This window comes from Penicillium solitum (assembly GCF_028829755.1).
Source record: "Penicillium solitum strain IBT 25940 chromosome Unknown utg000001l_segment0_segment0, whole genome shotgun sequence".
In the NCBI taxonomy this organism is placed as follows: domain Eukaryota; kingdom Fungi; phylum Ascomycota; class Eurotiomycetes; order Eurotiales; family Aspergillaceae; genus Penicillium; species Penicillium solitum.
In genome coordinates, this window is record NW_027072121.1 from 1099949 (window position 1) to 1110945 (window position 10997).

A 10997-nucleotide genomic window follows, 5' to 3' on the forward strand; every position below is an offset into this window, starting at 1 on the left:
AGGTTCCTATTTAAAGCGTCAAGAAAGGCATCTGCTGGATTTTGAACAGTCATACTTCGCTACTACAATTCGCCAACACTCCAATTGTCTTATTCATATTTCTTCAAATTCAATCAAACAAGACAGAATCATGCCTTTACTTTCATCTCTAGAGGGTATCTCGTCAACGGTGTTCTCCAACACCTTCATCGAACTCCCTTACCCCGAAGGCGATCTCAGCGGACAGACAATCATCGTAACCGGTTCAAACCAAGGACTCGGTCTCGAAGCCAGCCGCCACCTGTTGCGCCTAGGCGTGGAGAAGCTGATCATGGCCGTACGCGATCTCAAGAAGGGCGAAGCTGCAAGACAAAAACTATTACAATCCACCAGCCGCGAAGAAAGCTCAATCGAGGTGTGGCTGCTGGACATGGATAGCTATTTCTCCGTCAAAAGCTTTGCCAGTCGTGCTGCAGCTCTACCGCGTCTTGATGGTCTGTTGGCGAATGCCGGGCTAATCACCAATACATTCAGTATATCGGAAGAGGATGAGAAAACCATCACCGTTAACGTGGTGAGCACGTTCTTGCTTATTCTCTTACTGGTCCCCAAACTGCAAGAGTCAGCTTCCAATTTCAATATCACACCTCGTGTCACCATTCCAAACTCGGCTCTACATTATATCGCTTCTCTTGAGCATCTGGATCCGCAAAAAGAGGGCGGTATTTTCAAATCGCTCAACAACAAAGAAGCTTCCAATATGGCGGGTCGATACCCATTGTCAAAGCTGCTGGTGGTGTTTGGTGTGCGTGCATTGACAGATCAGCTTACACAGAGTAAAGCGCCGTTGGTTATCATCAATACGCCGAACCCTAGCTTTTGCAAGTCTCAGTTGGCGCGGGAAACGGACAATGTCGGTCTCCGTGTTTTTGAAAAGCTGCTGGCTCGCAGTACCGAGGAGGGTAGTCGGGCTTTGGTACACGGGATCATGGCTGATGAGAAAACTAATGGACAGTATTTGACAAACTGTCACGTTCACGGGTCAGTTGGTTGTTGGTGTCTGTCTGGGAAAATCAAGTCAGCTAACTCTGTTCTCTAGTCCATCTTGTATCGTGACCGATAAAAAGGGAGTTCTGATTCAGGAGGCGTTTTTCAAGGAGTTGGTCACCAAGTTGGAGAGGATTGCACCAGGCGTGACATCTTGTTTGTGAGGGCGTGTCGTCCTTTGTTTGTTGATATGGTAGGAATCATGTTGCACGTTTGTGTGCCCTGTCGTGGGTAGATATAGGTTTAATGATAGAGAATGAAGAATTCTTTAGTAGTACTGATAATTCAATCCTTGTTGTCCCAAAGACATGCATTCAGGTAGGTTGGTTTGGGTAGAAGCCAGATAAGTTTCAAGGTAAGGGTGGAAATACGACGACGCATTAAGAGGGGAACTGCGTGACAAGGCACCAAGGCAGGTGGCAGGTGGGAAGACAAAGTTGAGACATAAATATATTCACTATATATGGGATGTCGAGAGAGAATAAATAAACCACAGCTCCATCTATCAATCCTCCAGGCAGTCAATACTCCCGTAGCTGCTCGGAACCTCCCTAGAGAAGCCCGAGTAACATACGATTTCTCTCCTGTTCTGACAGAATTGAAGGAGGGCAGCCAGAGAAGCTCTCTTTTGATCTTGGGCTTCAGTTGGTGAGTGATACCACGGTTTCCCATCTCACGAGCAGACAGGGGTATGCACCTTGTATTTTTCCTTGAGGGTAAACCCACAAGAAATTGGAAGCCCATTGGTCAGAGGAAGGAAGAAGAAGAAGAAGAAGAAGAAGAAGAAGAGAGAGAGGGATAGAAGGAGGGTTTTAATAAGGACTAGGGGGACTATGGAGACGAACAAAACAAACAGTTGAATGGTCTTTCCTGATAAGTACATACATTGAAGTTGAGTTTAGACACCCCTTCAACTCTTGCAAAACTATCCCATTCGTGAAGCTTTGAACTTACTTACCCGTTTAGGTTGATCTTCCTCAGGGGGGAAAGTATCCTGTTCCTCGTCATCTTTCGATGTGCCGTTCATGCGTTTTTGCATATCGAAGAACTCCGACGCAATCTGCTTCTGGTGAAGCTCTTCGTCATATTGGTCCAATTCAGGAGCCACTGCAGCCCCTGTTTTGACCTGTCGCTCAAAGACCTTTTCGGCCAGAGTTCGGTCATGTGGGAATTGAGGTGGAGGAGGTTTCTCAACGATATCGGAGATCGGTGCGGAGAAGGGCTTGGGCTCTTTGGGTGTCGCGGGGAAGAGGACAGGGGGTACCACAGATGGAGCGGTATTGGCTTGTTTGCGAAGGCGGGATTCGGTGACTTCAGAGGGATTTGCAATCGTAGCCCCGGCAGTAATAGATTCACTAGCAGTACTACCCGGAGCAGCGACACGAGCACTTTTGAACCGTGACGCCTTCTTGGGAACAGCGGGGGTAGCTGGAGAGGGTTCCGGGACACGGCTGGTCCGTTCAACAATGGAATCAGCGAGCACCTGAGGCTCGGCCTGTGAAGCAGGAACCTTCTCGGCGGCGATGGGGGGCGCGGGAGCTGGTGCGATATCAAGGTCATCGGCGAACGCAACCCGTTTCTTAGGCTTCTTCTGCTCCTGGGTGGAAGTTTCAACCTCAGAAGGTGCTGCGATCTCTTGCTGCATTTCCTCGGGGAACGTCTCGGTATCCTTGCCCATGTTCATCAGGCCTCGGGCATTGAGCTTGGCCTCCAATTCCATCATCTGCTGGTGGTATTCTGCCGGAAGGCGGGTGTGAGAGCGGCCATGTTCGTCTTCGTTATCTTCCTCGTCGTAGTCGTAATCGTAGTCCTCGTCGAAGGAAATGTCACTTCCGGACTCGTCCATTTCCAACTCTGCCACAATAGCCCCCACCTCGTTGATACCATAATCGAGCATTTCACGTCGGAGTCTTGCTTCTTCCGCAGATTCATTCACGTCCGTGACAGGCGGCTGCATGCGATCTTCGGCAGTCACCACAGACTGGGGCTGAGAGAATTTCAGGGATGGGCCAGTTGGCTCTATGGTTGCATTGTCGCTCGAGGAACCGTTCTGCTGATCTGTAGCCGTTGAACTGGCTGGCTCACTCGCCACGTCTTCACGTGTAGCAACAGCGGGAGTTGCAGCAGTCTTCTCCGGCTCACTCGTCTCCGGAATATCCTTGACACCAGCCTTCTTCAGCACATCCAGCAATTCCGAAGCATCATTCCCAGGCGTATTGATCTTGCTCGAGATAACGTTTCCATCCTCATCAAGCTCCTCCATAATCTCCTGCATCGGGAACTCCGCACCGTCCTGCAGCGGTGGCTGATCATTCAAGACCAAAGCATCCAGCTCATTTTGGGCCTTCGAAAGCCTCTTTTCCATAGTCGCAACGTTCTGCTGCACGTAGTCGATGCGTCTTCCAAGAAGATCAACCACTTGCCCGCGAGACCGCGTCACACCTTGCGAACCAAGTATTGTCTGCATTTCCTTTTGGTCCACCAGCGTGCCTCCGAATTCCAGGGCCACGGCAAAGAAGTCGTCTGTGCTGGCGTCATCTTCTAGGTTGCTGATTTCCTCGCGAAGTCCATCGTATTCTGCTTCCCAGGTTCGCCAGTGGTAAAGCGATTTCTGAAGTTGGAGGATGTTTTCTTCGAGCGCGAGGCGCTGCTCCTCGAGAGCGTCGAGGTTGGGGTTCGGTACTCCCATGATTGTGAAAAGCGAAAACTCAGTGGCAGCTTTGCACTGGCGATGTAAATTGAATGAAGCGGAGCAAAGAGAGGGGTTGCCGGAGGCAAAAAGAAAAAAAAAAGTCGCAAAAAGGTGACGATGATGTGGTCCGTGCGCATACGTTGCTTATCAGCCTCAAGCCAGTCCGTGGTCCATCTCTCCCACGTCACTTTACTCTCACCATGGCCTCCGATGCGGCTTCTCGCCGTGATGAAGACGGTAAGGTCTTGTTCAGCTTTGTCGTGATGTATAATGCTAACTACATGTTTTCACAGAGGTTTGCCCTGTCTGCAAATCGTCACGATACCTCAACCCGGACATGCGCTTTCTCATCAACCCGGAATGCTACCACAAGATGTGCGAGTCGTGCGTGGACCGCATCTTCTCATCCGGTCCTGCAAACTGTCCGGTAGCCGGCTGTCGCAAGACGCTGCGTAAAAATCGGTTCCGCAAGCAGACATTCGAAGATATTGGGGTGGAAAGAGAAGTAGATATTCGGCGGCGGGTGATGCATATGTACGTCTCTTGCCAAACACCCCTAAGCACCCTATGATATAGGAGGACTAACAACTTATCTCTATCAGCCTGAACCGCCGCGAAGAAGAGTTCGACTCAAAACGTGCATACGACGACTTCCTCGAACAAAGAGAGGACATAATCGCGAACCTAGTAAGCCGGATCGACGTGGCGAAGACCGAAGCCCAGCTCCAAAAATACGCAGCAGACAACATGCAATCAATCCGCACAAACCAAGCCATAGAAGCCGAGGAAGCCTCCTCGTTCCAAGCCCGCATGACCCTTGAACAAGAAGAAGCCCGACTGCGCCGCCAAGCAGTGCGCCAAGAATACGAGACCGAGCGCCGCGAGATCCAAGCCGGACGCGAAGATTTCCTCTCAAGACTCGCCTCCGGCTCATCGACAGATGCCGCGGCCATCGCGCGCGAAGGACACAAGGTGCTGCTCAAGAAGTCGTCCGCGCGCCGCAGCGAGGAAGAACGCATTCGACAGAAACAGGCTGCGCTGCGGTCGGAGACCAAGCGCGGGACGAATCTTTCTACGGTGGATCATGCTGGGGCAGCGGATACGGGGCTTGTCAAGGGTCTGCGCAAGATCAAGACGCCCGAGCCGGAGAAACCGTACGATCCGTTTATGGGCTATGTGGCCGACAAGCGCGATTACTATTCTCTCCAGTCGTATTATCCGTCGCAATATCTTGATCCTATTCGCAATGATGCGCGCATGCTGGCTGGTGGTTATGATTTGCGTGAATACTACTCGCGTACCCTGCTTGAGGCTTTTGCTGGGTTGAGCTGCTTTGTTGGGGAGGAAATCTCACAGCGAGATGCTGCTAATATTTCGAAGTCAACAGCTACGGAGGGTGCTGCTATGGCCGTGGAGGGTGGAGAGAACACTGCCTAAATGCTACTTCGACTTGGTTCGCAATGGCTTTGGGGCTTGCATGGTATTCGGATTCTTTTACAGCACAGCGATGGCGTTTTTCTCTGTTCAGTTGGGGTATCCCAGCCTGCATATGGTATTACCATCATCTAATCAAAATTTGACAAAGATATTGAGATTGATACAAACAGCACACAACAAGTAAACGGTCGGAAGGGAAGATACCGCTACATCGAACTCTTGAGATGGAAAAGGTTATTTCCAAGGCCGTGGTACGACCGCAATGACATTTGAGTATCAAGAACTACCTAACCAACAATCGATTACCCAAATCAATGAATTAAACATACAGATGGAACCATACTCCATGAAGCAGCGCCAAAGTAGCAGCAAAGTAACCAGAATAGTATCAAACACGCAATGCGATGCAATAAACTCAGTGACCGCCCAGAGAAAGGTGGCCAGTCATCTCACCGGTGCTCTCAATACCCTCCCAGGGCAAATCCTCCTCATCATCCAAGTCAATCTGGCCGTGGCGAGAAGACTTATCGGTAGTACCAGTGACATCAGGTGCATGAGACATGCCGACATCAATTCCAATCGACTCAAGAGTGGCTTCCATTTCATGCTCGGTCATCTCACGACCATCTTGCTTTTGGCCCTCTAGAACATCGTAAAGAGCATAAATTTGGTCGGACTTCATGTCGATGTCCTTGAAGATTTTGTCGATCTTTTCTTGTAGGGCCTTGCGTGGGCGCTTGCCGAGCGATGCGTCAAGCTTATTGTAGGCGCTTTGGTATGTGGCCAGCTGCATCTTCAGGTGAGAAAGTTCGTCCTCCAGGCCCTTGAGAACAGTAGCAAGAGCAACAGCAGGGGGTTGCGAGGGGCGCATAGTTGGTTCTTCATTCCAGACGGATGGCTTGGGCATACGCTCTGACACAGGGATGGGCTTGGCGACCTTCACGGACTCGTGGTTGCAGGTGCCGTCGGTGGAGTGACCATTGCAAACTGTGCAGTTCTGTCCATTGTGTCGAGCAATGCTATCCAATGCTTTTTGGGTGGCTTGTGGCAACTTGGATGGATCAGCGGCCGCCAGATCGACGTGGTGGAGGGTAATATCAGGAAGGATGAAAGCGGAGGTCATGTCAGTGGCATTTCGCTGCTTCCTGCGTTGGGATGCTGCGGGCAACGAATTTTCTGAATGACGCCGAGAACGCTCGGCAATTGGTACTGTGAGACTACTGTCTCCATCGGTATTGGCCTTTGAGGCGGTAGTAATATCTCCAGTAGCAGAGGCTGGGCGAGGGATTTCTGCTTTGGATTCGCGAGGAGATGACTTGCGGGGGGCAGGAGTTTTCAGAATGCTCTGTCTAGTCGAGTTGACAGTCTCTGTAGGATTAGATTCCTTGGGGGCACTCGAACGTCGTTGCTTGCGGATCATTCTTTCTTCTTCCAATGTCTTACGTAGACGAGAGATTTCATGTTCATCAATGACACTCAACAAGGTAACGTCTGTTTCGGATGAAGCCTTCGTCTGCTCAGATACCTCCGGCCCAGTCACTTCTTCAACTACCACCCGCTTCACGCGCTGTTTGTTCGTGTTGGGTTGTTTGCGGGAGCTCTTAGACTCGGCAGAGCGAGACACAGCTGACCTTGATGGCTTAGAGGTTGATGTACGTCTTGATGATGGTACCTCAATGGAGAAGAGAGCCTCATCGGCACGTTGCTTTTCAAGGCGAGAAATTTCCTTATCGACTTGGGTAGACACCTTAGAGCGGGAGTCATCCTGGCGTCTGGTTCTCGTAGTGGAGCGGTTGCTCTTCGATGTAATGTCTCTGGTGCTCCGACTAACGTCCCCACTGGGTTCAGTGTAAGATTGGCTGTCATCGACATCATCAGACACGGCTGAACTACCTTCGGACTCGACGGTGTCCTGTTCGCGAGTCTTGCGGCCCAAGGTTCGGCTGAGCTGAGACTTGAGTTCTGCATTTTCCTGTCGCAGTTCCTCGTTCTCGGCCTTCAGCTCTCGAGTTTCGAGATAAGCGGCTCCAAGTTGTGAGATAGCAGACTCTCTGTCATGGTTCAAGCGCTTGATGGCAGACTCTTGGACCTGCGCCTTTCGATCGGCAATATCCAACTGGTTTTGTAAAGCGAGATTGGCAGCGTCTAACTTCTGGTTCTCATTTTCCAAGCGCTTAGATCCCTTTCTGTGGGAATTATCCTCTGATTCGTACTTCGCTGATGACTGGCGAGGTCTGTTCGCCTTCAGAGATGAATTCTCCTGGCGGTAACTGTCCATTCTTCTCTCTGCTTCGGACTTGAACATCTCCAATTCTGCCACTTTATCCTGAAGTAGTCTCAAATGAACAAACAAGGCCTTCTCATCCTCTGGGACAGGCACTGCATCAAGCGGCATGTGCTCGTGAGGGAGAGACACGTCTGTGTGGTCATGAAGTGGGGACACAAATCGGGTAGAGCGCATCTTGCCCTGCCGGGAGTAAACGGGTGTGCCATCTTCGTACACACCGGAGACGAGTTCAGAGATGTTAGGGAGGTCGGGAAGAAGGAAGGATTGATGGGTCATGGTATCACCAATAGTGTTGTTGTTGGTTGCATTGGCACTGCTTTTGCGGGGAGTTCCTGTGGTGTTAGAAGTCGATTTGCGGATTTCCTTCGCGTAAGCGTCCCGCGAAGCTCGCTCAATTGCGTCTGCAATCTCCTGCGAGGTGTTTGCGTTTCCAAAACGCGTCGAACGCATCTTCGTGGCGATAGGAGCAGGTCGTTCATCTCCCAAAAATGAACCCTCGTAGCTGTCGCGCACTTTTGCGTGCATATCGGAGAATGTCCGACGCTGGTCGCGTTGAGCCTTTGAGACTTGCGGGCTCATAGTTTCTTTCTGTGCTTGGGTCGCTCGTCGGACCTGAGCGTTCTTTCGTAGGTTTTCACTGACTGCACGACGCGATGGACGCGTGGCAGCAACTGGCTTTTGTGGTGTGGGGTATTCAACGCGAATGGCGGGCGATGATGAGCGTACACTGTTCTCGAAGCTCATCATAGAGCTGCGCGAGTCGTCGCGTTCTGGTTTTCCAGCACCGCGCCCCACCTCGACGGACATGTCGAGATCGCTATGTGAAAGGTCGTCGTCCAACTCGTGTTCCTCCTCTTCGGAGGTCTGTATTTGCGAAAATTCGGGGAAAGCACGGTCAAGTGTTGATGTGTTGATATCGTAGTCAAGCTCCTCATCGACACGTCGTGTTGAGGTGCCCATTATTTCGTCGTCCAAATTGGTGAGCGAAAATGAATCGTCGTGTAACCCAGAATTTCTGCTCATTGGAGGCATTCTAAGTGTAAAACGGTGAAGTTGAAGATTGGAGTTCCTAGGTTGGTTTGTTTTGGAGCAAAGTCGGAATGTTTGGGTCGGGCGCGTCTCGGCAACCCCGGGAATTCTGATTGGTTTGAGTCCCCCCACAGCCGAACTACAGAATCGAATTGTTCAACTTCTTTATTTCTACTTACAACATAGGCAGATGTACTAGATGGAGAGTATTTTACTATATTTGCTGGAAATACTAAGAATAATGCCAATTGTACTAACACTATCAGTGTTGCTGCATCTTAGCATGGGAAACATACAAAAATCTAGAAATCAGGTATCTTTTGTATGACTTTCCCATACAAATGATACAAGAATAGTCGGCCGCCTATACCGCCTTTTTATCTCTTTTAGTTGCTCTGCTTAGTTGCACTTCTAGATGTCTTCTTAGATGTATACGAAGGCAGTAAAAAAGCATACTTTGTGCAAGACACTTTTCTGTATATAACCTTTGACTTATGGGTACCACATGAATTTTCTCAACCCTCAAAAGTATATGACTCTAAGAAAGAGAAAAGGCACTAATATATAACATAAGTCAGACTCGGTTGATCTAATGCTACGCATAACAATAAGACGGCCAAGCGCGATTTACAAAGTAATGCCCCTATTATCTCTTGTCGGTCGTGGTGCGGAGTACATAGCTAGCCCCTGAGAACCCCACTCATCCAGCAGATGTCCCCTCCGGGCCCTCCCCCAAGATATAGTATGGAAAAAGGAGCAAGAAAGGAAATTCAGAAACCACGAGGTTCTCTGGCATATCCGTGTCGAAAGGGTGTAAGTCTGCATATATCTATACTGCTTGTCGTCGCTACCGATCAAGTATTCCGAAATATGGGTGTACCGTGTACATATCTATTATACGAGCGCGAAGCCAAAATGATAGACCCTGTAACAATAGAGGTAGCCTAATATCAACAAGGGTCTAATATAAACCAGGTCCGATCTACTAGTTGCTTCTCTTTATTCCAGACGGCTAATAGGTCTTGGCTCGATGAATATGGAACCGAGGAATCCTTTGACTTACCCTAATTGTTTCATGATCATTCTTTCCCACCTTGTGTCTCACTTGGACCAGAATGCTCTTCCTAACTATAAAACCCTCGATTGCCAGTCCAGGATGTAGTACAAGGCACAACTCATCCAAACCAAGAGAGTTATACAGATGAAGACCCAATTTAATCAGCTGTCAGGGCTCGCTCCTTGGGGCTTGCTCTGCCTCTTGACACAGGTTGTCAAGGCATGCCCTTCGGTTTCTACGTCTACTCATAAGACTGGATTTACACACCAACACCATCATGCTCGTGCTATCAACTCACGCGCCGCGGGAACTGGTTCCTGCAAGCTCAAGCCGACTTCCGTGGATCTCACCGAGGGCATCGGTGCTACAGACCAAACTTTTGCCCCAAGCACAGGCACCCTCAACGCCCATATGATTTTCGTCGACTTCCCTGATGCAGAGGCGTCAGAACCAACTAAGGAACTACACCAGCTCTTCATTCCTGGCGCACCAGACTGGTACAGCAATTCCTCCTTTGGCCAACTTACTCTCGACGTCACCGCCGACACCTCCCGTTTCTACCGCATGCCCGCAGAGTCCTCCACCTACTCCTACGACCGGTCAATCACCTCGGAGCTTCTAGAAAAATACATCCAAGATGCGCTCGACTCAGTCGGCAAGGCCGTCAACTTTGCCGGCACCGATGTTCTCTACATTGTCCCGACCAAGGCAGCGAAGCACATCTCGTTCTCGCCTACCTTCATGGGCCAAGTGACGGCGGGGGATGGAACTATCATCAGCAAAACTGTTACCTTCGGCCAAGACGCTCCTGACTCATGGGGCTTTTTGGTCATGAACCACGAGACAGGACACACAATGGGTTTACCGGATCTGTACCCCTCGGATGGTTCTGGCGGCAGCACCACCATGTATGTTGGCGGACATGACATTATGGGTTTGATCAGCGGAGGGCTTCCGGATTACTTTGCGTGGCACAAGTGGAAGTTGGGATGGTTTTCCGACAACCAGTTCGATTGTGTGAACGGTGCTGGATCGACCACTCACACCATTACCCCCGTTGGAACCAAGGAGGGTGTTAAGGCAGTCGTTGTGAAGCGAGACGAGACTACTGCTATTGTCGCTGAGGTCAGAGCCAAGGCTGGCGCGGATAGCAAGGCTTGCAGTTCCGGGGTCCTTATCTATACCGTATCAACATCCCTGGCTTCCGGCTCTGGCCCTATTCGCGTTCATGATGCGACTCCAGGTTCTGGGGGGTGTGATGACGAGGAACTCAATGACGCCCATTTCACAACCGAGGCTGGCCGGAAGACTTTTGATTCCAAGGATGGAGTCAAAATCACTGTGGTTGGGCAGAAGGGAGATGACTATACCGTTACAGTCAAGGTGGAGTGAGTGGAGTACACCATCAGTGTGGATGGATTCTGATGCACAACAAATATTACCTTCGTGGGCTACTTCTTAGGAGAAGT

The 10997-nt window shown here is 50.3% G+C and overlaps 5 protein-coding genes across 5 annotated transcripts; 3 read left to right on the top strand and 2 right to left on the bottom strand.

The window, feature by feature from the left end:
• Nucleotides 1-130: 130 nt before the first annotated feature.
• On the top strand, nucleotides 131-1190 carry N7455_000435 (uncharacterized protein; the record flags this gene model as incomplete). Its single annotated transcript, XM_040952091.2, has 2 exons — nucleotides 131-1020; nucleotides 1079-1190. The coding sequence occupies 2 exons, from the start codon at nucleotides 131-133 to the stop codon at nucleotides 1188-1190; spliced, it is 1002 nt and encodes a 333-aa protein (XP_040817490.2).
• A 761-nt stretch (nucleotides 1191-1951) lies between these two features.
• On the bottom strand, nucleotides 1952-3715 carry N7455_000436 (prefoldin-like protein; the record flags this gene model as incomplete). Its single annotated transcript, XM_040952292.2, has 1 exon — nucleotides 1952-3715. The coding sequence occupies one exon, from the start codon at nucleotides 3713-3715 to the stop codon at nucleotides 1952-1954; it is 1764 nt and encodes a 587-aa protein (XP_040817134.2).
• A 190-nt stretch (nucleotides 3716-3905) lies between these two features.
• Nucleotides 3906-5342, top strand: N7455_000437 (TFIIH/NER complex subunit TFB3). Its single transcript, XM_040952286.2, has 3 exons — nucleotides 3906-3955; nucleotides 4012-4252; nucleotides 4321-5342. Exons 1-3 carry the CDS (start codon nucleotides 3919-3921, stop codon nucleotides 5153-5155), a joined length of 1113 nt encoding a protein of 370 aa, XP_040817325.1. The 5' UTR covers nucleotides 3906-3918; the 3' UTR covers nucleotides 5156-5342.
• Nucleotides 5343-5570: 228 nt separating this feature from the next.
• Nucleotides 5571-8474, bottom strand: N7455_000438 (uncharacterized protein; the record flags this gene model as incomplete). The annotated part of the gene is made up of 1 exon (XM_040952371.2): nucleotides 5571-8474. The coding sequence occupies one exon, from the start codon at nucleotides 8472-8474 to the stop codon at nucleotides 5571-5573; it is 2904 nt and encodes a 967-aa protein (XP_040817274.2).
• Nucleotides 8475-9672: 1198 nt separating this feature from the next.
• Nucleotides 9673-10920, top strand: N7455_000439 (M6 family metalloprotease domain-containing protein; the record flags this gene model as incomplete). Its single annotated transcript, XM_040952288.1, has 1 exon — nucleotides 9673-10920. The coding sequence occupies one exon, from the start codon at nucleotides 9673-9675 to the stop codon at nucleotides 10918-10920; it is 1248 nt and encodes a 415-aa protein (XP_040817101.1).
• Nucleotides 10921-10997: the final 77 nt, after the last annotated feature.